We start from the raw sequence: 27780 nt of genomic DNA on the forward strand, positions 1-27780 counted from the left end.
TTTTGTAGGATGAATAGGAGTCCACAAGGTATATCCATCTTCCTTTTCTTACTGCCCACTAGCTATCTCTTGGAGGATTGGTTACACAGACTTGGCCAGGCCCTGTGAGGGTGATATTCAGGAATAATTTCCTTTTGGGGTATGGAGTTCAGCTCAGGCCAGTGGGGATTAACCTGTGGGAGTCTCAGGCCCCAGACCTTTCCAGAAACAGTGTTAGGAAACATTGGGACAGGAGGTGTGGGGTGGATCTAGGTACAGAGCTGCGTTAACATCCCCTTGTCCCTGTGTGCCCACCGCATGGGCCTGAATAGCTTGTCTAACCTCTCTGTGAAATGAGAACATGACATGGACCAGCGTCTGTGGCTCGCCGGAGACTTGAGTCAGTGAATGCACAGGAAACCAAGGGTGCCAGGTGCACCTGCAGGTGGGCTTCGGGGCTGGTCCCCGGCCTCCCTTGGAGGCCAATTCCCAAGTCTGCCTCAAGAGGGGAATAAAATACCACCCACGTGGCCTTCCGAAACAGAATGGGGGGCAGCTCGAAGGTTCCTCTGTCCCTGACAGGAGCATGGAGCTGCAGAGCAGCAGGCCATGGGAGAGCAGAGGACACGCCCCTGCCCGCCAGTCCCAGGCACCAGGGCTTGTTCCCATGGCTGCGGGCCTTATGGGTCCTGTCATTACACGGCACGGCTGTGGGCCCAAGCACGAGCAGCCTGTGCGCCCTCCCTGCCGCCTCGGTCCATCCGCCTGGGAGACGTGCAGATCTGCCTTCCCCAGGGCCAGCTGTGAGGAGAAGTTCCAGGCACCAGGGCTATAAAACAGCCCATTCCTGAGCTGCTTGTGTCTGAGAGTCCAGGAACAGCAAACAGCCCTGCCGGATGGGCCATTTCCTGGGGAGGATGGAGGACCCCGTTCACTAGACAAGGAGGGGTGAAGGGCCTGGGAAGGGCAGTGGGTGCTGGGCAGTTACTCGCTTGCCTACTCTTGCCTGGGCTCTTGGCTTCTATGACCACCAGATTAGCCCAGGAGCAGAGAGGAGGGCAGGAGCAGGGTCTCAGGCTGCCACACCTGCCCAGCACATGTGCCCGCCTCCTGCGTACCTGCCACCTTCTACCTTTGTGTAACTGCCCAGTTCCCACTGCCCTTCCCAGGCCCTTTGACTCTTTGTACTGTCTGACCCCTCCTTTCCCCTTCATCAGAGATTTTATCTTAGCATTAATTTAAATTTTAAAAGTCAAAACTATTTCACTATAGCTTCACTGAATCATTTAAAGTATTTTTAAATAATTAAAGGTTGCTATTAATGTTATATTGAAAAAAAAAAGTTTACCTATACACCAACACTGAGTTAATGCTTCAGGGTTTGAGTTCACTGGTAACCCCTGCACTTGGCACTCACAGCACCTGCGCCCACCTACAGATGCCGATGCCTACCTTGCACCCATGGCCGGGTGGCCACTAGCTAGCGTTTCACCCCCAACCCTGGACCTCTTCATGTCTTTTTGGAAGGGAGAAGTGCTGATGGAATTCAGAGCCATTTACTAAGCTGCAGCCCTGGATCTTTTGGGATTTTAAATTCTGAGACAGGTTCCTGCTAAGTCACTAAGTTACCCAGGCTGGGCTTGAACTTTGGATTTTCCTGTCTCGGCTTCCCGCGGTGCTGGGATTACATGCACGCACCACCGTGGCTGGCTCCTTTCCGTATCATCCTGTGGAACATCATTTCTGTGGGTCCTATCTATCAACATTTAATAAAGCTGAGCAACTTCTAAATGCTTCCATATTTATTTAAAAAACACCCATTTTATCATGTATATAGAACAATTTTATGATAAGCCACTACATTTTCTCAAAGGAAAAAATGATGCTGACCTGCATGCGTTTATGCGTGAATCTCTGAGTCTGGCTGGAGACACTGGGTCTTCCCCCCAGCGCTTCTATCAGCGCAGCCCGCAGCCCACACCATGTGATGGGACAGAGCAGGGGTGGCCTGAGGCTGGGCCTGACTTGGGGGCTCCTGGAGGGCTCAAGGCACCTGGAGGCCCCAGCGCCACTTGGAGAAGCTGGTGCTGTTCTCCACCGCACAACCCAGGCAGGCTGTCCTCCCACCCTGGCCTGGTGACTGCAGGGATTCGAGCCATCTGGGCACAACCGTCCTCTTCCATCCTCTCCAGGGTGCTGACTGCCACCATTGCGCCATGACCTCTCCCAGCCTTGTCTTCCACAGCCCATGCAGGAGGGGCTGCCCAGGCAGTGGGGCCGAGTCCTGCTTGAGTGGCCTCTCCAGCACATGTTAGGAGCCCACCACCAGGAGCTCAGGGACCCAGCGTAGCCTCAGGCAAGCAGCAAAGGCTGCCCAGGTATCTTGTAGGACTTTGAGGAATGAATAGGAGGTTGCTGGATACACCAACAGTGAGTGACTGGCCTTCCGAGATGTTTGAGGTAGAAATGCTGGAGTCTAATCTCCTCAACTGTCTGACTGCAGGAGCTATCCAGGCTCATGGCTAGATGAGCCAGGGTCCCTGTTGGTTCAGGCCTTTCAGGCTGGTTTCTGGGCTTCCTTTCATGTGTTTTCCATGATTTACCAATGGCCCAGGAAATATCTGTGGGTAGATGAACAAATGCACTGGGCCCCTGCTCTGCCAAGGCCTCTGGGCTGCGGCCTCACCAGGTAGGCTGGCTCCCAGAACAGGCAGTGCTGTGTCTCCCTGCCCTGCCCAGCCCAGTTCTGCTGTAGCTGGTGTCCCACACACGGCCCTGATTGAGCCAGGGCCCTAGTGGAGGCAGCTGTAGCCCAGCCCTCCCACGTGGGGAGCAGACCCCTTACTGGCCCCACCATCAGCCCTGCCCTTGAGGTGGCCTAGCTCTGGCTTGCAAGTACATCTGTTCAGAGATGGGGGCTGTATGCATGCAGTGCAAGGTATCTGGGCCCATGCATGCCCTAAGCATGGCAGATCATGCATGAGCACAGCCCTCCTCCACGCCACCTTGCCTGGTGTGCATGTGTCACCATGTTCCCTTGTGTGTCCCAGCATGTGTGTGTGGGTGTTCCTGGGAGTGTGCAGTGCTTGGGATTGTGTGCCCATACACACAAAGCCGGGTGGTCCCTTTAAAGGGCTGGCAGTAAGCAGTTCCTGTGTACTCTGTTGATGGGTGGAATACGTGTATGTTTTAAGGATGGTGGCGCTGCAGGGATGGCACTGCATGGACAGTTGCAGAAGTACCTGGGGCGTCACCAGTGGAGTGGGTGGAGCTCAGGGCGGCTGGGGCTCAGCAGGGGTCAGTCCTGTCATGTTGCTTGGCTTAATCTGAAATCTTCTGGTGCCTGTGGGTACAGCTAAGTTCCCAGTGAACATCATCACATCTACTGCCTGGGCTCTTCCGGCCCTCCTGCCGCAGCAGCCTTGAGCAGCTGTGTGAGTTATAGGCACCTGTCTCTGTTCATGCATCTATGTGTGTGTCCCTGCCTGACTCTGACCCTGCTGCTTCTGCATAGTGGCAGAAGGAGGGCCTGCCAGGGGCTAGTGTGACCAGCAGTCACCACTGCAGTGTCATACTCCCTCTCTGGGCCACCTTTGGAGCATTAAGTGGGCTCCTGCCTTCCACCTTGGCCCAGTAGGGCGGGCCTCAAGTGGAGGCCTCTGCACAATACTCAGCCAGGAAGGCCTTCCTGAGGTTAGGGGCATAGTTGTCACTTGGCCCTGAGGGATATATGCTGGGCTGCCCTGAGTGGGCCATGCAGAGCAAGGCTGCAGACCACAGGCAGCAGGTTCCAGCTGCAGCAGCAGGAACACCACACAGACTGTGCTGCTGCCTGGGCGAGAGCATGTCCATGGTATGAGTCGGCCTTGGAGCCAGGTATCGGAGCCAGGCTCAGGGCTGGTCCTTGAGGTCCACTCACAGCCACACAGTCAGCCTCTGGGTGTGGCCTGGCAGCTGGCCACAGCCAGGGTGGGCTTCTGAGTCCCCATAGGACTGCATGTTCTGCCCTGCCAGAGGCCCAGGAGCAAACCTCAGATGCCAGTGGGGGGCAACCTGGGAGGGGGAGCAGCCCTTTGCTCCTATTGTCCTGCCGCACGCCCTGGACAGACAGCTCCCCCACCAAGAAGAAGGCAAGAGCCTTGTCTTGTTCTCTCAGAAGAGAGAAAAAATGAAACATCTGGAGCCCTGGGGTGGTGGCAGGAAGTGGCACGTCATCCTATCCCAGCTCTTTGTGGCCAGCCAGCCTCAGTGGGAGCTCCCGGCCTCCTGGGGGTCGAGAGTAGCGATGCTGGTGGCCGGGGACAGGGCGGGCAGTGGGGCAGACGGGCCTGTCCTCTTGTGGGTGGGCTCTGTGGCCTACGTGCCCTGTCTCAACACACCAAGCTCTTTGTGCACGGCCCTGGTGGGCTGTACCAAGTGTGGGATCAGGGTCTGGGGACTCGAGCCTTCTGTGTGCTCTCCTGATCCTCCAGCTGAGCTGCGCGGCAGCTGTAGGACAGTAGCTGTCTTGGTGGTTGGGACTCCTGGTAGCCATCTTCAGGGTGGGAGCAGGGACCAGGCAGGTGCCCTCTTACAGTTCTAGGCTTGTTTGCCACTGACCACTATCCTCCTTCACAGGTCACGGTCACCACCATCGGCTATGGTGACAAGGTGCCCCAGACCTGGGTTGGGAAGACCATTGCCTCCTGCTTCTCTGTCTTTGCCATCTCCTTCTTCGCACTCCCAGCGGTAGGTGCCCAGTGGGTAATCACCACGCCTGCTTCCCAGCAGACTGGGGCCCTGAGCAGCAGGTCCTTCCCTGTGAGCACCTGTCACTGGGCCTGGGACACAGCCTCTCCTGCTTCTACTCCCCAGGGTCCCATGTAACAGGGTGGGAGGCAGCCTGGTGTGACTCTGCATGAGGATGGTGAGGTGTAGGCAAGGTGGTTGCCTGGTATGGCCTCATGTCACTGCAGAGTAGAACTGTTCCTGGGGGTGGGCGAGTGGGCATCCTGCACCTCTTCCAGGGGTGTCTGTCCTGCCCTTCCCAGAATTCACAGACTGAGGGCAGGAGTGTATTGTGCACTGTGCATTCAAGTGGGCAAGTGCATGTGTGCATATGTGCAGTGTGTGTGAGCAGGTGGTACGTGTTGTTGTATATGCATACTGCATACATGTTGTGTGTGTACACCAAGTGTCTGTGTACGTGTAGGTGTCTACATATGCACTGTATTTGTGTGGCATGTGTATGTTGTGTCTACACATGTGCATGGATGGCATGCATATGCACACATGTATTTGCATATGTACATATGTATACGGGTTTGTATACATGAGATGTTTTTTATATATACACATGTTCATTACACATGTTTAAGGGTATGTCTAGCTAATGTGCATATCTATGCACATGCCTGTGTAGACATGCTACATGTGTTGATGTGTATCTTAAGTGCATGTGTCCACATGCCACAGGTTTGGTACTAGTATGTATGTCATGCATGTGGGGGTGGGCTCAGTCCCTCCCTAGATTCATAGTACCCTGAAAGCTGCACCAGCCATCTGCACGGTGACAGCAGCATCTGCCTCAGCTGGGGCTGCTTCTGACGCCAGCCCGATCTCAGCAGTGTAGTCCCTGCCCTGACACCTGCATACGGGCTCACCCACTTTGCTCTCCAGCATGGTCCCTAAGATAGTTTGAGCCCTTGCTGGAGCCCCGAGGCATGAGCTTTGCTCTCCATATGGGCAGGCTGAGGAGCACCTCCTCCCTGTGCAGGTCTGGCCTCTAAGAGCTGAAGTTGGAACCTGCCATGTCCTCCACATTCTTGTCTCGTGCCTGGGCCCTGGTCAGTGGCAGCCTGCACGGGGGTGAGCCTCATTTCTGTCCCTCACAGGGGATCCTTGGCTCTGGGTTTGCCCTGAAAGTGCAGCAGAAGCAGAGGCAGAAGCACTTCAATCGGCAGATCCCAGCCGCTGCGTCACTCATCCAGGTGTGCCCTGCGCGCTCGGCCTCAGCCTCCTCCCGTCGTCATCACTGTCACATCCAGCGCTTGCGTGCATCTGGGAATTGGAGCCAGCCTTGGCCTCTGCACTGACCCAGCCTCTGGGATGCAAGGTCTTTGTACCGTGTGCCCTGCCCACGGCAAGGGCACCCCACTGGGGGAAAGTACCTGCATTTAGGGTACCCGATGGATACAAGAGCACAGGGCCTGTCTCCTTCCATGGCAACACCTGTCAAAACCACCGGTGGGCTAGGGACAAAGTGTGATAGTGGATACCCCAGGATCTATGACCCTGTCACTTCCCAGCAGCCTGGGGCTGCAGCTCTTGCTCCTTGTCGCTCTCTAACCCCCGCTCAGCACAGGGTGGAGTCTTGGAGGGAGGAGGTAAGGGAGCCCAGGTGACTGTCCCCAGGAGTGGGGTCTAGCTTGGGCAGTGGCTTTTGTCCCAGTAAAAGGTGGTACAGGCCACCTGTGAGTCCTAGCCTGGAAGTCACAGAAGGTGGAAGCTGAGGGTCCCAAGGGAAGAGAAGTCCTGCAGGTGGTGGGAAATACACTGGGCACTGCTGTCACCCGGAGCCCACTGGAATGCCCCAGAGAGCTGGAATGCCAAGTTAATGTCAGTTAAAACTTGGGCTCAGAAGCCATTCCAAAACCATGGCCCTGTACTCTTTGCTGGCAGGGGCAAGGAGGGGTTGGGAGAGGGGCTTGAGGCATAGGTGTTGTCAGACTGAGTGGGCCAGTGTCCAGTCACACACATGACTGTCCTCCCAGTGTGGTGGCTGTGGTGCCTAGAGTAGTCCCCTGGACACCTGGGCTGAACCCCTCCTCCCCAGCAAAGGTCTGAGGTCTTGACAGGCTGAGGTGGGTCAGGGTCGCCTCCCAGGGCAGGCCCCAGTGAGGTGGGGTGGCTGTCAAGAGCCATGGCTCTGTAATTGTGGTGCAACTTGAGTCTCCACCCTGTTCCTCTGAAACCCTTCTAGAACCAATGGTCTGGGACCTGGACCTTAGGGCCGATCAGGAAGGAAATGCCAGCCACCATAAAGCGAGGGGCCGTGACTGTATGTTCCCTTCTCAGGCCTGCCTTTATGACCCCATAGTGTCTCCTTTTCGAGAGACCATAAATCAAGCCTATAAAACCCTCACTGTGACAGAGCATCCGCAGCAGAGGCACGTATGAGTCCCCTTCCATGGGAGTCGCACATCCTGAAAACAAGGGGCTTCCTCAGAATCCACGGTCTCAAAGAGAGGATTTGCTGGGACCCGACATAGAAACAGTGGGCCTTGTACGTGCTGCGGGGCACACAGGAAGGGACGTGCAGAGAGAGATGCAGGCGGCCCTGTGTGATGTGGCGCAGATGGATCAGCAGATACACAGGACACGTAGACCTCGAGGGCCTCCGGTTGCCCGGGTCACTGGGTGAGAGAGCGGATGGCCGTCACGTCTGTTCCAGGCATTCATAATAAGGATAGCATAGCACTCAGGAGTCCTACCCAGGGGAAGGGGGGCATCTTCCTCAAGGTCACAAGGCGGGCAAGGATAGGGCTACCGCAATGTTCTCAGAAGAGACCCTGGCCCCAGCCTACCTCAGTGCTGCACAACTTCTCTTACTTCCCCACCAGTGTGTCTCTTCCTCCAAGTCATCTCCTGTGGTGATAACCATAGGGGTCCTTCTCCATCAGTGTTGGCCAGCATTGAAGAGAATGAGAACCCAACCTGCAAACCCAAGCCCACTTCCTTATCACAAAGTGCTAACGTTGCAATTAAATCTCAACACTGAGGCTTTACTTGAGAAAAAAAGAACTCATACAACTCGTGGCATCCTCACAGAGAAAGCTCTGCATGCCCACTGGCGCATGCTTGCCATGCGTTCTCCACCACTGCTCTAGACCATAGACTAAAAGCTTCACCCATGGACACCAGAGACTTCCTGTAGCTGCACGATGGCACTGAAGTGACCCACTGCTATCTGACCCTTCAGTCTCATTCCCCACCAGCTCCTCAAGACTTGCCACACCCCACCCAGTCCCTACACTTGTCCCAGGTGACCTGTCCTCTGCATCCCTTGGCCTCCCAGTGGGTCTTGTTGTTCAGATCTTTGCCTGAACACTAACCTCACCATGAATGTCTAATCTGTGTAACTTCATGTGTCCAGAATCTGGTTGAGGAATGATCAATAGGTGGAGCTCCGACAAGCAGAGGAGTAGGGGGTGGATCAAGGCTCCCAGGAAGAGGCCTCTGGGGTACCTAATCTATGAACGGTAGATACTCGTGTGCAGGGTAGTGAGTTGTTGGGTCTGGGAGGCACAAGCCCGATTGTCAGGACAGAAGGCCTGGAGGTGGCAGAGGGGCTCCCTGGGTTGGGGGGGGCTGAAACTTCCTCAGTATACCCTGTGAAGTTCTATGGGTAACAGTCCCCTTCTTGCCCACTTGCAGACGGCATGGCGGTGCTATGCGGCTGAGAACCCTGACTCTTCCACCTGGAAGATCTATGTGCGGAAGCCTGCCCGGAGCCACATGCTGCTGTCCCCTAGCCCCAAACCAAAGAAATCCGCCATGGTAATGGGTACCTAGTTCTGCCTGCCAACAGGATGGGCTGCCTTTTAGCAGGTGGGGTGTCATGGAGCCACAGATTATGGTCAGGGTGCCAAGGGACATTTGGCTACAGTCTTTCAGCTTGGTGTAGCTCACATCAGGGCATTGGCACCATTCTGGAGCCTCAGGCTACATACCCAAGCCTGGGTGCCTGTCATCCCAATGTCCATACCCTTGTGGCCATGCAGGCCCGGCCACTCCAAGAACAGGAGTATGGGAGGACTAGTGAAACTGCCCAGGTACAGGATATGCTAGATTCTGGTTGGTTTCTAGAAAGCAGGCTCTTGAGAAGCACTTGGTGTTGGGCTTTCCAGGTGCCACTGGGGACAGTGGTGGTATACCAGCTCAGAGAAGAGGGTGTCAAGGCCACAGAGTAAGGAGGTTCCCATAGGCTATGCACAGGGGTCTTATGGTTTGGCTGGGGTGAGAAGTGAAGGCTTGTGATTACTCCCTTCCTGGATCCAGCCCACACCCTCCTCAAAGCGGCAACTCCTAGCTGCTGCTGGAGTCATTATATCTATTGTTTCCACTGCCAGAGCACTGTTCCTGGCTTCCACACAGTCTGCTCCAGTCCCATCCTTCTCCAGATGACCTCCTTAAAGAGGCCCTGGCTTCCTCCAGTCTGTTCACCCTTACATTCTCTGTTGCCACAGTCCTATCATACTCCCCTGGTGCAACCTACAGTATTAACTGTTTACTGGGTCCCATCTACCTGCACTCAGTAGGCTGTGAGGCCCTGCTAGTACCATTATGGCATGGGCCTACCAGAGCCTGAAGCTGTTAGAACATGTGCTGAGCCAGGTTCCCTGGCAGGCACATACTACAGGCCAGGCCAGGGCTGCTATGGGTGCCCTGGGGCCCACAGAGGGCCTGGCAAAGGATGCTTAGGAACTGATAACTTATCGTATGACATTTTTCTTTTTTAGGTAAAGAAAAAGAAGTTCAAATTGGACAAGGATAATGGAGTGAGCCCTGGAGAGAAGATGCTCACAGTTCCCCACATCACATGTGATCCCCCAGAAGAGCGGAGGCCAGACCATTTCTCTGTTGATGGCTATGACAGTTCAGGTAAGGAAGCTCTGGTGTGGCAGGGTGGGGAAGGGCAGGACCAGATCATCTCCTGGTGTTTCTCAAGGGCCCCCACAGAGCACACACAGCACTGTTTTTCTTGGGAGGCTGAGCACAAGAATGAGGTTTTTTCTTGGACTAGAATCTCTGCTAATGGAGGATGAACAGACAAGGCAACCTTCTAGAAACTTCTAGAAACTTCTAGAAACTGGAAGCATTTTAGCTGCTTTCCCTAAGAATCTTTCTTGAGGCTGAAGCTTTCTGAACATTCTACTGATAAAACCTATGCTCTGTAGGACCTGGTGACAAAATAGCAGCGGTGCCCAGGATTCCGTGTTCCAGGTCCTGCTTGAAGAGTTTCATCCCTGTCAGACTACCTAATAAGAGTCTTTCCTGGATGTTGGGAAAGGGCTGCTATGAGCCCAGAGCACAAACTTCCAGGCCATACAGCAGCAGTGTGCCATGCTGGTCATGAGTGTGATACACTTTCACCAACCTTAACCACTCCAAAGAGTGCTTCTGGCTGACCAGACACAGGGAGGGCAGCCTGTGGGGACCCTGCAAGTCCCTTCTGTGTTCCTAGGTTGTGTCAGAGACCAAGGCAGGAGCAGGAGGTCTCTCTTACCAAACAGACTTAGGGAGCACGCAGGAGGTTTCCATCATCATGGGACCCAATTCTGTGGAGCACTGGGTTGCTCAGGGTGGTGTTTTGGGCGGCTCTATGGGCTGTGCAAGTCTGGAAACCTCAGATTTCTGGCCATGATGTTTTGGAAAGGTAAGCAATGGAGTTGCCACACAGACCTTGTAAGTTGAAAAAGGGTGGCCAGGGTGGAAGAGATCTAGTGCTCACTGGCAGCTCTGCCTTCTCTGGCAGCTTCAGAATCCAGTCCTGGAGGACCCCAATTCTGAATGGCTAAGTTCTCTAGCAGCTGTCCTTAAGCTAAATGTGAATGGTTCTGGCTTTTTCTTCTGATGCCAGCATGGGCCAGGCATTTTAAGGAATATTCACAGAGCTCCATCTCAGGTCTTTGAAATATCTGTACTTCCACTAGGACTGGAATATAACCTGCATTTTCCTAGGAGAAAAAGACATGAAAGTCCTTTGGTAGCCATAACCTCATGTAAAGGCCCCTTTTGTCACCCCATGGTCCACTTCCTCTAAGGACACATGGTGGGGACTGTGTTCTATACAAAGACAGTACAGCTGCCCTCAGTATCCAGGGGATCCATGTCTATAGTTCAACCAACTGCCGACCAAAAGTATTAAAAAAGAAAATTGAGGGGCTGGGGAGATAGCTCAGTTGAATAAGTGTTCGTCCGGCAAGCACAATGGCCTGAGTTCAATCCCTGGCTCCGCAAAAAAAAAAAAAAAAAAAAAAAAAAAAAAAAAGAAAATTGAATCTGTATTGAATACCTACAGACCTTTTTTTGTCATTACTCCCTAAACAATACAGTATAGCAATTATTTACCCACATTTACATTGTATTGAGCATTATGATTTAATATGAGAGGATGAATGTAGGTTATATGCAAATACTGTACCGTTTCATAGAAGGGACTGGAACATCCATGGATTTTTATGTCCTGCAATAGAGAGTGTGACTGTATTTACTGACTACTGGTGCTGCATCAATGGTAAGGCATTTTAGGGAATATTCATAAAGCTCCAACTCAGGGCCTGGACCCTAAGATGGAAAAGGCACCTGTTTTGGAAGCACTTGACTGTTGCAGGCCCAGGCAGGAATAATCTAGACCTTACCCTAGGAAGCAAGGGACAGTTCTCCACTTCTGGAGAGAGCGGTTAGAAGATCAGGCCAAATACACCTATGTTTAGGAGCCCCTTCCCCTCTACCTCCTGGTAGTTTCCTGATGGGCACCTAGTTTGACAAGGCTGTGTGATGGTTCCTTTGGCCCAGTGTCTACCCATCATAATCTTAGCTGTACTTCCTCTACCCTCCTAGGGCAAGCCCTCCAGTGAGATGCCCAGTTGAGAGGACCTGTTTTCTTGCTTTTCCTCATGCCATTGATGGCCAAACATCACTCTTTCGGATCCTGAAAGCCAGTCCTTGTCATAGCATGATGGATGGCCAGGGCTGGCAGCCCAGCAGAGAGAAGCAATCCATACACTGGTCCCCTCCCAGGCAGGTGGAGCTCAGATTCAGAACCAGCAGTGTGCATCCAACAGCTGACCTGCCTTGATGCTCTTCCCCTCAGCTCTTTTGTTATATTATTATTATTATTATTATTATTATTATTATTGTTATTATTATTATTTTGGTCTTTTTTTTGAGGGGTCTTGCTATGTAGTTGAGGCAGCCTTGAGCTTACTTTGTAGTGTAGGCTAGTACTGAACACACAACAATCCTACTTTAGCGTCTCAAGTGCTGGGATTACAGGTGATCACCACTCAATCTGGATCTACTGTCATTTCTGTATCACTTTCTTCCCCTCTCAAACCTCATCCCAGTTGCCTGGGACCTACCAGAGTGTTCTGAAACTGACTAGAATGTTCCAGGATGCCCCAGAACATTCCATTTTATTGGCAGTTGTAAAGACAGTATCACAATCTAGACCTTTGCCCTGTTTTTGATCTCTTGTGCTCAGGTGCTGAGGCATGGCCCACCGAGCTCCAGCTTATTCCAGGACAGCTGACTGTTGTCATATCTTTGATCATTGTCTGCACAACTGCATCTTGGCAGAAGGGGCAGGCAGTGTTCCAGAAAGGGGATGTGGTTGTTCCCTGTTTCTTGAGGCTGTGCTGGGCATCTATTTGTCAAGCCCAAGCCTGAGTGCCCCTCCACTGGGAACCAGCTTCCCTGTGGCCTCATCAAATGGCTGGGATTTGGCTCAGACTGGGACACATCGTGATGCACCACTGGGACATGCTCCCTGCCTGCCCATTGGAGCGGGCACAAAGGGCAATTGTGCCAACAAATGCCCACTGCCCCCACAGCTCTGGCTTGGGGGGTAGGGCTATTGTCTGGATGCAAATGGGGGCTTTCTGGGAATGCTAATAGGCAGGTTGGGCGTGACCAGAGGAAGCTGGGGATGCAGCTTGTGTGCCTGTGTTGGAGAAGCCTCATTCTGTGTTTGCCGAGCAAGGGGCTGCCCAAGCTGAGGCCACGCATTCAGTCTGTTTCATGTTATTAAGTCGTCAGTGATGTCTGCAGCATGTTAATGAGGTACAAGTGCAGAAGAGGGCAGGCACCTTTTGTAGAAGGCTCCCACATCAAGGGTTTTTTCTCTCCTGTTAATGTGATACGTTAGCCTAAAACAGAGCCATTGGATTTTGGAGTCTGAGGTATTGGCTGGGCCCCCAGAGACCAGGAGTTGCCTCTGCCCTGTGGGTCACCCGATATGCCTGTGTCTTCCTTACTTGGGAGACTCTTGGAAAGCCCCAGCATGGAGAGACAGAGTGCTAATCCCAGGGCAGATGCCATCACTGGGAAAGCCTCACAGTCCCTGCTCCCATGAGGCAGGGCCCAGGCAGTCATACACACTTCCACCACCAGGGCTAACCCTCGCCTGACATATGCCTTCTGGGTGCCAGAACTGGGCAAGTTGATCAGAGGCCACCTCAATCCTCATCTAGGTCACCCAGCCACACAGTACATACTGTCCTCCTGCACATGGCCTTCTGGACCATAGCAGGGTGCTGCTCCTGCCACAGTGGGAGAGAAGGCACTGCAGCATAGGCCCAACTTACAAATGGAGAAACAGTCCCAGGACCATACAATACCTCACAACACACACCATTGGGCTCACCCAAGAGGCCTATGCAGCTGTACCTGTAGACCTTTACACGGGTACGTGAGGGGCAGTGTCCCTGTGCAAGTCCATCAGAAAGAAACTAGACCAACCTGCAGCTAGGGTGCGGTGTCAGATCCTGCAGAGAATCTGTTCTCTCTACCACAGCAGGGTCTCTGCCGCTTCTTCCCAAGGCACAGAGTGGAGACATCAGAAGTCCGGAGTAAGAACTCAGAGGGACCCAGCCAATAAAGTACAGTATTGTCCATTACTCAAAAGGATTTGTGGGAATCCAGGCCATATGCCTCTCCACTTGCCAGCACCAAAGGCCTGGGTTTCCAGCTCTGCAGAGGCAGAAGTTGAAGGCCAGGCCAGGGACTTACAAGGATGAGGAACTGTTGTCTATACGCAGGCCTAGAGTACTTGATACTCCTGTCCTAGCTGCTGCTACTGCTTCCAGAGATTCTGCAGACTCACTGCGTGCTTAGTGGGGCATCCTGCCTAGGAGGTATAGTGGGTACATCACATGCAGTCCCCAGTGTTTGTCCCCATTTGGGTTCCTAAGCTCTGCCTATGAGCCTGACACAGCAGAATGTAGGGATGTATACCCTCAAATGCTCCTACTCACCTGGTACACTTACCAGACAAACTGAGCCTCATTGGTTCTATATCTCTTACGTGTTAGAGTCATGCATTTTTGTGGCTCCCACAGGATTATTTTGTTCTGTGTTTTAAGATAGGGTCTCACTATGTATTTCAGGATGGGCTTAAGCTCACTATATAGCCTAGCATGACCTTGAACTCTTGGCAATCCTTCTGGCTCAGCCTCCTGAGCGCTGGAATTATAGGCATGCACCATCACACCCAACTAATCAATTCTACCTGGATCTCTCCACCAAGCCACTATCTCTAGCTGACCAAGGAACTTATGAATCTCGTGGGGACTTTGGAAGGCTTTGAGTCCTATTGCCCACCAGTCTCGTGGGCCAGTTTTGTCTTCATAGACCATCCTCTGTATTAGTTATTTAGTGTCAGTACTGTGTAAGATTGAGATTGGATTACTTTGGTTCACAGATTTACAATTTCTCTTCTTACAAATTAACTGTACTTAATCGCTTCCTCTCTGAGGTCTTCTATGGCTGTATATTCAGTTTTAGCCTATTTGTATTTTTAAATTTTGTGCTTGCTCATAAGTGGTGCTTTGCTTGGGGAAAAGTTACAAGTTTCTTGGCGTATTGTTTCTGAGCATTCTGCAGATATAATTCCACTTTCTCCTGGCTTCTGTAGGTAGTTAAGTAATGATCATCTCTTCCTAAGTGACTTCTGTTGACTATGAAAACTTGTCAGGAGCTTTGATGTTTAGTAGTTTCATCCCAGCGTGTCATGAAGGTGAACTATTTTTATTGCCTACACTTGTTTGTGATTTTGATTCTTAAATCTGAGGGCTTCTGTAGCCTACCATATGTGGAGGTTAATGCCATGGTAACAGATTTTTTAGCCTCATGTAGGCAAAAATCTATAGTTAACACTAAATGAAGAAAACACCAACTATTTTCCCCATAAGATCAGGCATGCAGCATAAATGTCTATTCTTAGCATTTCTGGTCACCATTAAACGGGAGGTTCTTGCCAGTAGAATAAGGCAAGGAAAAGACATTTTAGACAGGCAGAAAAAGAAGTATGAGAGTTTTTATTTTTTCAGATTTTGTGCGTCTACGTGTAGAAAATCTGATGCACATACAAGTTCATCATTTTTAGAGCTAATACGTGAGTTTTTAAAAGGGAGAGATAATAAGATCAAACTGAAAAATTCAATTGCCTTTAAATTATAGCTGCAAATCAGCTGTAATTTAATTTTTTTAAATAGCACTTACAGTAGCATTAGAAATGTGAAGAGCATAAGTGATCGGAGCTCCAGTGGCGTGATAGGTTAGTATGGTACCGCTATTACATAACTGACAACATACACAGGAAAGAACTGTGTACTGAAACCTACTAAATATTACTGAGGGAGATTAGAGGGTATCAAATATAAATGGAGATACATACCATGTCCACAAAACACAATATTCATAGATGGGATGGAGTGCCAGTGAAAATTTGAGCATGAAAATTGTGCTTTTTCCAAAAGCAGGTTTGAAAATGATCACAATATTGGCAGAGTAACAATGTCAGTGTGGTGTTAGGTTAAAGATAAACAAGTAGATCAATGAGGTAAAACAGAGCAGACAGACCTACCTAATCTATTTAATCTAGACATAAAGGTAATTTAGTGGAGAACAATCTTTTAGATCAATAGCCTTGGAACAATTGGGTAAACATGCCCAAAGATGAACTTAGATCCACATCCTATCCAAAAACAATGAATGCAAAATTTATCCCAATTAAATCCAAAGCCTAAGACTATAGAACTTATAGGGGAAAACAGAATTCTATGACATAAAAACCACAAGCCATAATAGGAGCAAACTGATCCGTTGGACTAATCAGAATTAAATCATTCTCTTTAAATTAAATCATTATGAAAAGACAAATCAGAGAATGAGAAAAACTGTTTTAAAATATTTATATCTATAAAGGATTTCTAACCAGAATATAAAGGACACTTACAACTGAATAATAATACAAGTAGCAAGTTATACAAAGGAACAAAAGATGTAAATAGACACTTCAGCAAAGAAAATATATGGGAAAAGTGGCTCACCCAAAAACATGCTCAACTACGTCAGTTAGTACTACATAATTATTAGTGTCTAAAATGAAGGAATTTGATAAGACCAAGTGTTAACTAGGACTCAGAGGAGCTAGAATTCTGCACAACCCTGGTGGAAGTCCCAAGCCCAAATTTGTGTAACTACTGTGGAAAACAGCATTTTCTATGAATGCACCATATTCTCCAGCTGTTGTCTTGCTAGGTCTTTAACTAGGAGAAGCAAGAACATATGCATCTACTAACACTTATACATGGTGTGAAAACTGGAAACCAAAAACTGGAAGCAACTCAAATGACATCAGCATTTGAATAGATTTTTTTAATCAGTTCTGATGTACCCCTATAATGGACTAGTACTCCTGAAATATAAAGGAATGAACTAGAGAAAAGGGAAGGCACCGTTGGAAGCAAGGAAGGTGCTGTGTAATCACCAACGAGCTGAGGTGCTAGCATCTCCTAAAATGCCTGATTACCTTGGCACAGATCAGTGGAAAACAAAAGAGGATGAGAAGGGAAAGTCCATCCGAGCTCTGAATGAGGGGGATATTGCTTTGCTGAAAACTTATGGTCCAAGCACGTATTCCAGACAGATCAAGCAGGTTGAAGATGACATTCAACAACTTCTCAAGAAAATTAATGAGCTCACTGGTATTAAAGACTCTGACCCTGGCCTGGCACCCCCAGCACTCTGGGATCTGGCTGCAGATAAGCAGACTCTGCAAAGCAAGCAGCCTCTGCAGGTGGCAAGGTGTACGAAGATAATCAATGCTGACTCAGAGGACCGACAATGTATCATCAATGTGAAGCAGTTTGCCAAGTTTGTGGTGGACCTCAGTGATCAGGTGGCACCTACTGACATTGAGGAAGGCATGAGAGTTGGTGTGGACAGAAATAAGTGTCAAATCCACATTCTCCTGCCTCCTAAGATTGACCCAACAGTTACCATGATGCAGGTGGAGGAAAAACCTGATGTCATGTACAGCGATGTTGGTGGGTGTAAGGAACAGATTGAGAAATTGCGAGAAGTAGTTGAAACCCCACTACTTCATTCAGAGAGGTTTGTTAACCTGGGCATCGAGCCTCCCAAGGGTGTGCTGCTCTTCCTGTCCCCCCCCCCCAGGCATGGGCAAGACCCTGTGTGCCATGGCAGTTGCCAACAGGACTGACACTTGCTTCATTTGAGTTATTGGCTCCACGCTCATACAGAAATGTCGGGGAGGGGGCTCAAATGGTTCGTGAGCTCTTTGAAACAGCCAGAACAACAACAACAAAAACCAAAAACCTGACTTATATTCTTTGATGAAATTGATGCCATTGGAGGGGCCCAGTTCGATGATGGTGCCAGTGGTGACAATAAAGTGCAGAGAAACATGTTGGAGCTGATCAACCAGCTAGATGGCTTTGACCCTTGAGGGAACATCAAGGTGCTGATGGCCACTAACAGATCCGATACTTTGGATCCGGCGCTGATGAGGCCGAGGAGATTGGACAGAAAGATTGAATTCAGTTTGCCTGGTTGAGAGGGTCGGACTCATATCTTTAAGATTCATGCTCCTTCAATGAGTGTTGAAAGAGATATCTGATTTGAATTGCTAACTCAACTGTGTCCAAATAGCACTGGCACTGAAATTAGAAGTGTCTGCACAGAAGTGGGTATGTTTGCAATCTGAGCACGGTGAAAAATTGCAACTGAAAAGGATTTCTTAGAAGCTGTAAATAAGGTCATTAAATCTTATGCCAAATTCAGTGCTACTCCTTGCTACATGACATGCAACTAAGCTGCAAAAGCTTTCAAATGAAAACACTTCTAGTTCGGATCCTGAGCTTACATAGACTTGTTAACAGCCACCTCACAAAATAAATAAATAAATAAATGTTCAATGTTGTATGCTTTAAAAAAACCCAAAGGAATGAACTATTAATAAACCTACAACATGGATGAACCGCAATAGGATTATGGTGAGTGAAAGAAGCTAGACATAAAGAAGTAAAGATTGTCTTGATCTACTGATATAAAACTAGAAAATAAAGTCTACTCTAGATTGACAAAAAAAGTCAGCCATTACTGTAGATTGGGGACGGTGAGAGGAGAGGAAGTATGAAAAGGCCAAGGAAACTCTTTCTTGCAGTCAACAGGTATGCTCCTTTGGATTGCAGGAGTGATGTTATCACGCGTCAAAGGTTGTACAGTTTACATGTGTAATTTAATCAGGTAGCTTATTATATGTCCATGACACCTCAAGGTCATTAAAATGTAAAATAAATTGTGGATAGCAAAAATAATCTTTAAATCTAACATTAGGAAATAGTTGTCTCATATTTCCATAACTTTGGAAATAATAAAATTAGTATTTTAAACTAATTCCATCAATATATAAGAACATTCTTCTGCATTAAGACAATGAAAGAGTATAAAAAGTTTATTAAAAAGGTGATTCTATTCAATCATATGTCCCATCTGGCATAACTATATCTGTTAATCTGAGCAACAGATTTGACAATAAAAATAAATAATATATCAATCACTGTTCATCAGCTATTCTTGTTTTGAAAATCTGTAAAGTATGTCCAGTTACCTGTTTCTGTCTTTGCTATTGTTTTCCTTGCTCTTGTTTTTACTCTTCAAAATAAAAGAAAATTATCATAATAAAAAAGTGAAAAAGTGATTCTTGGGGATGAAAAGATGCTGACCAACCTCAGTTGGATAAGAGGTATCCAAATTAAAGCCATGATTTTTTACCTAATTATTAAATATTAAAGAGGCTGATAATATACTATAGGTGAGGGGACAGGAAAACTCTCAGCCCCAGCCATCAATGTGGGAAAAATAAACACATGCTATTTTAGCAGACCCCAGTAAGAACATTCTGATAAAAACTGAAGATGCATGTGAATTTCAGTTTCCTCTAGAAGTTTATTCACCATATATACATTTTCAAAATGATTCATCCATCAGGATATTGATAGCGGCCACTGTTAAATTATAAAACATTGCAAACTGCGGACACACGCATCAGTGAAACTCTGCTTAAGCAAAATACAATTTATCTATTAATCTGCTATGAAAATGGTATAGATTCCTGCTCAGAACAACAAAGAACATCCCGGAAATCTAGTTTTGGAAGTAATGGCACCTCTGGGTCAGGAGAGTTTCAACTAGGGCACCACACACGTGGTAAAGCAGTATTTTAAACAAGAAGATGTCTACCTTGTCTGTATTCAGAAATAGTTTGAAGGACTCTGAAGTCATTTTTGCTTAAGAGGTTAAACAGAACCAAGTTATGCAATCATAGGGGCTGATGCAGGACATCAATCTCTTTTGGTCTGTCACATGCTAATTTGTTCTAAATTAGTTTACTGCATGTTTTGGGGTAATTTATTAATTGCTCTTTAATTTCTTCAGGAGTTTCCCCTGTGTTGTCACTTGGTAGCAACGAATTTTTCCCTTTAGCAAATTTATGTTCTTTATCATCTTTCTTTCTTGCTTGCACTTTTACAGTTTTTCTCCTTTTTCCTAGTGAGGCTCAGAAGAGATTTATCTGTTCTATTTATTGTTTTATGGTCTACCTTTGTGCTTTTGTTTCTATTTAAGCAATTTAAGTTTATATATTCATTTCATTTTGCTTGTAATCCTTATGTTGTTTCCTTTTTATTTAATTACAGGCAATACTTAGTTTAAAGTCTGTCTACTGAAAGGCATTTTAAAGACTATAAATTTTCCTCTTGTTGCAGCGTTAGCTGTGACATATAAAACAGTATGAAATATGTCCCATTTGATTGCTATTTTGATAGTTTTTATATTGTTTTGATTTTTCTCTTTAATCTAAAAGTCTTTTAATAAATGCTTTCTTAAATTTTAAGCAATAAATTTGTGTCACTGTTTATTAGTTCTAACTTAATGGGCTTATAAAGAAAGGATGTAGCCTGTGAAATGTCCAGTTTTTAAAATGAAGATTCCCTTTGTATCCAAGTATGAAAAGATCATTGTTTTTGCAGCATGCAACTTATTCCATGGAATAAACTGTTCCACAGGCCTAAGAAGCTACTTATCTATTTGTAGGGCGCAGTTTTATTTGTATTCACAGATAAAATGCATATAGAATTAGATTTTTAAAAATTTCTTTTTCCCAGAACCGGGAATTGAATTCAGGCCCTTGTGCTTGCCAGGCAAGCACTTATTCTGCTGAGCCATCTCTCCAGCCCTATGGAATTAGATGGTACATCAGTACTTATTTATTGCATTATGCTTTGGGCCAATTTTTTTTCAGTTTAAAATACCTGCCCATTCTGAAAGAAAAAAAATAAATTATATTTTAAACTACATTTCTAAAAGTAGAATGGCAAATTCATGAAGTGTTCAGGGTATCACCTGGAGACAAGCTTCCTAGAGTCATGGAGAAGCTTTGTCATGTCTTGCTTTGTGACCATGGTCTGTCCCCTGACCTCTCTGTGCATGCATTTTCATATCTGCGAAGACTCAAGATATCCACTCCTAGCAATGTTGTTTTGCCCAAATGAGCTACAGCATGGCAGTGCCCGTCCTGCACACAACCGTACCCTACCACCTTGAACCTAGACACCTTCAACATAAGCTTGCTCTTCTGCAGAATAGCTCTGCATGCCCCTGGACTCTGCAGTTTTCATGCCACCAATGTAGGGGCTGTTTTTATGAGCTTTCTTGAATTTTTATTTCTAATATCTACAATTGCATTTTTTTTTATTTTGAACAGAAAAACCACAAAGGCAAAGACAACAAAACATACAGAATTTCAAAACAAAGTAATAGGAAATTAATGATAGTTGTTATAAAGCACATTATCTTTAAAATAGTTTCTCATATCACCTAACATAGGCAGGTAAGATGAATCAAAGCATTAAATATTCCTTTCAACAAACTAATAGATACCAGTGGTACAATTATGCCAAGTATCGTGTGTATGTGTCTAATAAAAGATTAGTAATGTTCATATTAGAAAGTGCTATGCTGTGGTTAAAATAACAAAAGGGTAACATAACAATGAAAAAGCTTTTCAAAATAGGCTATTAGGATAGTTACAATCATTGATACACTGTCTATTGTGGTTTTCCTAACAGCTATGCAGAGTAGAAGATACAGGCAAGATATCTCGGAACAAAACTTTATTTAATTTAATTAATTTATTTGCAGTACTGGGGATTGAACTCAGGACCTTGCGCTTGCCAGGCAAGCAGTTCTTCTCCTGAGCTATCTCCCTGGCCTAAAAACTTTTTTAATAAACTAAGAGAAGCTCTGCAGCAATACACAATTCTAATTTGATGATGAGTATGGTATATATTTTGGCACAGTACTGTTATTTTTTTTTTGTTTCTCCCATCTTCTATTGCAAGTGTGGGGAAACTAAGATTTGTTTCACATTTTTCCTAATGCTGACACAATATACAATGAAATAAAATATGCACGCTATAAGAGCTTATCATTGGTGTTCAAGCTCATGGCATCATGTCGTATGTGTTATTTCACACCTTGCTTATGTGGTCAATTATGCCAACGTACCTCCAACGCTACTATTTTCATTTTGTTTCATTCTAAAATTACATTCTCAGATTAACTCTCCTGGTGTGCATGGGCCATGATGTTCTTCATTGCTTAAGGCACCCTTTCTGCCAGGTTTAGGCCAATTTTCTAAAAACTTGCAGTGAGTCTACATTCCTGTGTTTAAGTACTTTATTTATTATTTATTGTTCTGTGCTATTTATTTACTATTACTACATGCTGGCAATACCTAAGAATAATTTTCATTGTGGGATGTTGTTCCATGTCTACAACACATGTTCGTTCTTTGTCTCCTACTTTTCTCACCCCTACTCGCTTCTTTCATCACTCAGTATCCTTCCAATTGGCAAAAGCCATTGGCATTTTTTCTTTTAATGTTTTCTCCCTTTCTCTCTTCTCCCTCCATCCCTTCTTCACTTCCCCATTTGACAGTCTCCTGACTTCATATGTTCTTTTGTTTATTTGTATTTTGGATTTCTTATATAGGTGAAGCCATCCATATTTAAGCTTATGTGTCTGATTTAGTTCACTTAAAATATTCTCAAAGTGCATCCATTTACTTACAAATTCCTCAAGTTCATCCTTCTTGATGGCAGAGTATGATACAATTGTGTATAAATACTGCATTTTCCTTATCCGTTCATCTGTTGATGGGTATGTAAGCCATTTCCAAGAGTTAGCTATTATAAATTGTGCATCTATAAACATATAAACTGTAATTTGATGATTTTAACTCCTTCAGTTTTTTTCTGTGATGATGCTCCAGGATGTATTTGTGCCTTAGGTCTTTATAAGAAAATATCAGTCTGGGCAGCTTAAACAACAGCAGTGTATTTGTTACAAATCTGGACATCAGAATTTTGAGTTCAAGGTTTCAGCAGTTTTTCCTAAGGCTTCTTCCTTTGGGGTACAGATGGCTACTTAGCCCTATGACTTTGCTCCCTCCCTTCTCCTCCCCCCTGCATTTTTTTCTACACACCACTGATGAGCCTTTGTGTCCAAATTCCCCCTTATAATGGCACTAGTCAGATTGGGCCCATTTGAACTTAACCATATCTAGGTCCTGTCTACTTTTAATTCCCATTTGACGTAATTGTTCAGGGCTAGGGTTGCAGCTTGCAAATTTTGGGTAGATATACTTAAGGCCATAACACAGGAATGGACACATTATTAGTTTGAATGGTTGCAGACAGATCGTATGTTTTCTTCCAGTGCTGTCTGACCTCACACTTGCCCAGGCAGGGTTCCCCTTTGCAGCATCCCTGCCAGCTGGTATTGGCAGGCCAATTTTCCATCTTGCTAGCCAACTGGGGCAGGACTTCTCCACAGTGGGACCATTGACATTTGGCACCAGATAATTCTTTGTCAAAGCAGTGTACAGGATACACTAAGCAGTGTCCATGGCCTCTGCTGGGGCCTAGCAGCATGATGCCTTCACTTACAACAATTAGAACTATCTCCACATATGCCTAAATTCTCCCTGCTGGGTAAAACTGTCTGTAGTTGTGAACTCTGGCCTAAAGTCACCACAAGTTTGCTGTTGATATTATACAAAAGAAAAATTTTATTTGGAAGCAATTTTGAACTGTAGAAAAATTGCAACAGTGAGATATGACACCTTGATACCCTTCATAAAGGTTCACTGTGAACATTTTGCCTCCATTGCTTTATCTCTACATTGTTTTCTACGTGTGCACATATACAGCACCTTTTCCTGTTAACACTGGAGTGAGTTACATACTCTGCAGCCTGCCAGAAGAGGATTTTTTAATATTTCTTCATTAGATCCAAACTGTCTTCACAGCTGCAGTGTTCCACACATGATGCACCATCTTTCTCAGGGTGCCTTTCCCTAAGGCGCATGCCATCGCATCTCAAGGGCGATGCTGCTTGATCATTGAGTTGAGGCACTGTCGCTTTGGCCACTGTACAGTTAATATATGTTACTTTGCAGTAGATGAAGAATCTCAGGGAATTCTTTAAGATTATGCAAATATCATGCTCCATAACAAAAATGTCGTACCAAATTTAGATGTTTCTTGGGAGATTCTTTGTTATGGTAGTAGCAAAATAGTGATTTTTCTGACCAAAGCACCCTTTCCACTGAAAGAAAAAAAAATACAGTAATGTATAGCTAGGGCTATTATCTAGTTATGGTCTTGACTTAATTTTCATAACTTTTAATCTGCCTATTCAATTGTACATCTTTTTTAGCAAATGTATCTATTTAGTCTATTACATATATTTTAACACAATTTAAATGTTCTATCTTTAGATGTTCACAGTTACAAGAAATAATACAGAGAGATTCCATACAGGCTTTACTAGTTCCCCCTGTCTGAAAGAAAACTAAAAGTATGAAAACTAGCATATGACACAGATAAAGAACATTTCTTTGTACTGGGGATATCTACTGTGACCCTTTTATGGCCACACTTAATTCCCCCTCCCTACTCCTATGACCCACTAATCTTTTCTCTAATTCTATCATTTTGCCTTTTAAAGAATTCTATACAAATGGAATCAAATGCATAATATTTTACAAACACGGCTCTTTTAACTCAGCACAGTACTCTGGAAACACTGGAGTACACTATTCAAGTCTGTATCAATGGTTTGCTCGGATTTCTGGCTAGCTAGTTTTTATGGTATGGGTATACCATGGCTGATTTCTCATCTAAGGACATTTAGGTCATCCCCAGTTTAGGTCTGTTAAAGATTGTGTCAGATTGAAAAATGGCTCCCAACATGTCCAGGTCCTAATACCTAGAACCTGTGGTTATGAAAAGGGGAACTGTGTAGTTTGTTTCTTTTTTGCCTTCAAGGACAAAATATTTATTGGGGGAAAGCTTCAGTCCAAGAGGAGGACAGAAGGGGCACCCATGTGGGTTACCCCTGTGTAGTATATTTATTTGAAGGAAACTGAGAAAGGGAAGTTACTCTGGATATTCTGGTAGGTACAATATAATCACAAGCATGCATATAAGTGGAAGTAGAGGAAGATTTGAATATAGGTTGTGTCACCCCCCAAAAAGGGAAGAAATATGATGTGACTTCTGGAAGGGGCCATAAGCCAAAGAACACAGGTACTGTCCAGAAGTAAGAAAAAGCAAGGAAACAGATATTCCCATACAACCATGACAGCAAATCTTTTAGAGACTAGTGCCCCAACTGCAACCCAAGACCCACCTACTGCAAAGTGCCAACACTGCAATTAAACCTGAACACTGAGGTTTTACTTTAGAAAAAACAACTCATACAGTAGCTTTTTTTTGTCTCAAAAGAAAAATAAATACAGATGCTGTAAGTGCTACTACCCTAGAACCTCCAGAAAGAACCAGATGCTGGCAATTTGATTATTTTTTTCTTTTTAATGTATTTGGTTGTTACAAGGTCTCACTATGTAGCTCAGACTAATGGTGATCTTGTTTTCAACTTCCCCAGCTCTGAGATTACAGGCGTACACCACTACACCTGGACTGTGGCTGGCTCAGCCCACTGTGGGGTCAGGGCTGGCGTGTCCTGTGGTTCTGAGAATGAACCATGGTCCTGCACTTGCTTAAGTAGGTGTGTTAGTCTGCTGAGCTATCTTGCCGGCCCATGCACTTTGATTTTTTGTTCTGAAAGACTTTGTTAGGATTCTCACTTCTTTTAACACCAAAAGAAAAGTATGTATTGGTTTAAATTGCTCCATTTGTGATAATTCATACAACAGCAATAATAAGCTAGTTGGTAAAGCTGCTATGAACATTAGTAAACAGGTTTTTTTGTGTGAGCATAAGCTTTTGTTTCTCTGAGATAAAAGGCACATGATACAACTGGCTGCACTACAGTAGTTGCATATTAAGTTTTATAAAAAAAAAAAAACAAACTATGGAACTAGGCCCAGGGAGGTGGCTCAGTGGAATAAGCGCTTCCCTGGCAAGTGCAAGTGCCTGAGTTCTAATCCCTGGTTCCAAAAAAAATATTAATAATAAGGCAAAAAAGTATGGAACTGCTTTTGTAGAGTGGCCCCATCATTTCCCACTTGTGCCAGCACTGAGATCCCTTTCTTCTGCATTCCCACTGGCATTCGAAATTGACGTTACTTTTTATTTTCTCCATTCTCAGTGATGAATACTAGAATCTTACTCATTTTCATAGGTTTGCAGCAATTTTTTTTCTTTTATTTTTCTGTATTTATGACAGGGTCTACAGGGTCTCACTACATAGATCAGACTCATGGTGATTCTCCTGTTTGCAGCCTCCCAAGTGCTGAGATTACAGGAACGCATAGTCTCAGTTGTATTTTGAGAAATCCATACCATGTTCAACTCACCTATTTAAAGAATGCAATTCAGCAGTATGTATTATATCCTGGAATATATGTAACCACAACTTGCTGTTGCGGTTTATACCTAGATATACACCCACCCCTCCTGTGTGCCTAGTGGGGCTTTCAGAGGTGATACACTCAAGGCAGTGTGATAGTAACCAATCAAGGAGTCCACTGTTGAGTTTGTAGCTAAGTTTGATTTGAGAAGAAAAGCCTGGTAGTTGAGATACTGGAAGCATGGCCTGGAAGGGTGCATCTCCCTCTCTGTTCTTAATTTTCTCTCTGCTTCCCACTGCAATGCCATAAGTTGTTTCTCTGCCATTCTGTCCTACCCTGGAGACAGCAGACGAGGTATTGAAAGCTCCATGAACTGTGAGCCAAAATAAAGTCCATCTCATTTAACTGTTTGGTGTTGTGTCTCAATAACCAGAAAGTAGCTAAGGAACTAGCATTGGAACATTTTCATCACCTCAAAAGTAAACTCAGTATTCTTCATGTATCCCCAATCTCCCATCCTAACTCCCTAAGCTCTAAGCTGTCACTAATCTACTTTATGTCTACGGGATGGCATGTTCTGTACAGTTTAGAAAAGATGAATCATAGGATACCAGGTCTTTTGTATTTGACTTCTTTCCTTTGGCAGGTTTTCAAAGTTCATTGATATTGGAGCATATATCATTAATTCATTCATTTATGGATGAATAACATTCCATTGAATGAAAATAACATTTTGATTATCATTTGTTGAATGATGAGCATTTTTCACGACTTTTAGTTTTAATTGCATTTTTTTAAAATAAAGAAGCATTTCAGGTGTTTGAAAGTTGATATATTACTAAATCTACTGTAAACATTTGTTTACATATTTTTGCAAGAATATATGTTCCTTTTGGAAGCACTGAAAAATTTCTTCAAACATGGGCACACCATTTTACTTTGCAACTAGCAATGTGTGAATGTTGCATAATTTTTACATTTTTTTCACCAATTTTTTTTTTTTATCTCTGTATTTTAGTGCAGGGACTACAGGGTCTCAATATAGAGATGGAACTCATAGTGATCCCCATTTTCAGCCTCCCGAATGCTGCGATTATAGGCACACCACCACAACTAGTCTCAGTTGCAGTCTCAGCGTGCCCAAGGGGCAAGGCCCATGCTGCATGCCAGGGATGGAATCCTGGAGCCTGTGTCTGCTGAGCTATCTGACTCATACCTGGATCAACTTCCATATGAATTTTAACAACTTCCATTATATAAAGAAACCCAGAAAAAAAAAAAAGCCAAAGAAGACAGCTAAGATTGTTGTAAGGATTTTGTTGTCTTTGCATAGATCAATTTGAAAACTACTGCTAATTTAGCAATATTGTTTTCCAATTCATAGACCTAAAATCACTATTTAGATTTCTTCTTTAAAGATCTAAATTGTTCTTCAAATATATTTTGCAATTTTGAGTATAAATTGTGCACTGCTTACATTAAATGTTCTAAGAGCTTTTTTAATTATGATTAAAAATCAATAAAATACAATTTACCACATAAATAAGTTTTAACTAATTTTATGGCATTAAGTATATCTGTACTCTTGTTCTTTTTGTTATTATAAATTGAATTTTTAATTTAAATTTTAGACTGTTCTCAGCCAGTATACAGAAATATTGACTTTTCTTGACATGTCCATGTGCTAGGACTCAGACATTCAGGAAAAATGACCACTGCCTGGAATCCATCAAAGCCTGCTAATGCTTATTCATCCTCTTTGTGGCTGCTTCCCTGGCCTTAATCCTGCTTGAATCCCCAGGGGGGCCATATATGAAGCAGTGGGATATACAGCTCTGAACATCAAGAGCCCT

The 27780-nt window shown here is 45.5% G+C and overlaps 1 protein-coding gene and 1 pseudogene across 3 annotated transcripts in view; both read left to right on the forward strand.

The window, feature by feature from the left end:
• The window catches only part of Kcnq1 (potassium voltage-gated channel subfamily Q member 1), a 339994-nt gene that overhangs the window by 100428 nt on the left and 211786 nt on the right, over nt 1-27780 (forward strand). For all 3 annotated transcript variants that reach the window (XM_004627089.2, XM_023710529.1, XM_023710528.1), the window contains exons 7-10: nt 4597-4707; nt 5853-5948; nt 8395-8517; nt 9480-9621. In XM_004627089.2, coding sequence (XP_004627146.1) covers nt 4597-4707; nt 5853-5948; nt 8395-8517; nt 9480-9621 — 472 coding nt within the window. The remainder of the gene's footprint in view (nt 1-4596; nt 4708-5852; nt 5949-8394; nt 8518-9479; nt 9622-27780) is intronic.
• LOC105741637 lies at nt 16513-17934 on the forward strand (annotated as a pseudogene).

Source organism: Octodon degus, unplaced genomic scaffold, assembly GCF_000260255.1.
Source record: "Octodon degus isolate 3935 unplaced genomic scaffold, OctDeg1.0 scaffold00018, whole genome shotgun sequence".
In the NCBI taxonomy this organism is placed as follows: Eukaryota; Metazoa; Chordata; class Mammalia; order Rodentia; family Octodontidae; genus Octodon; species Octodon degus.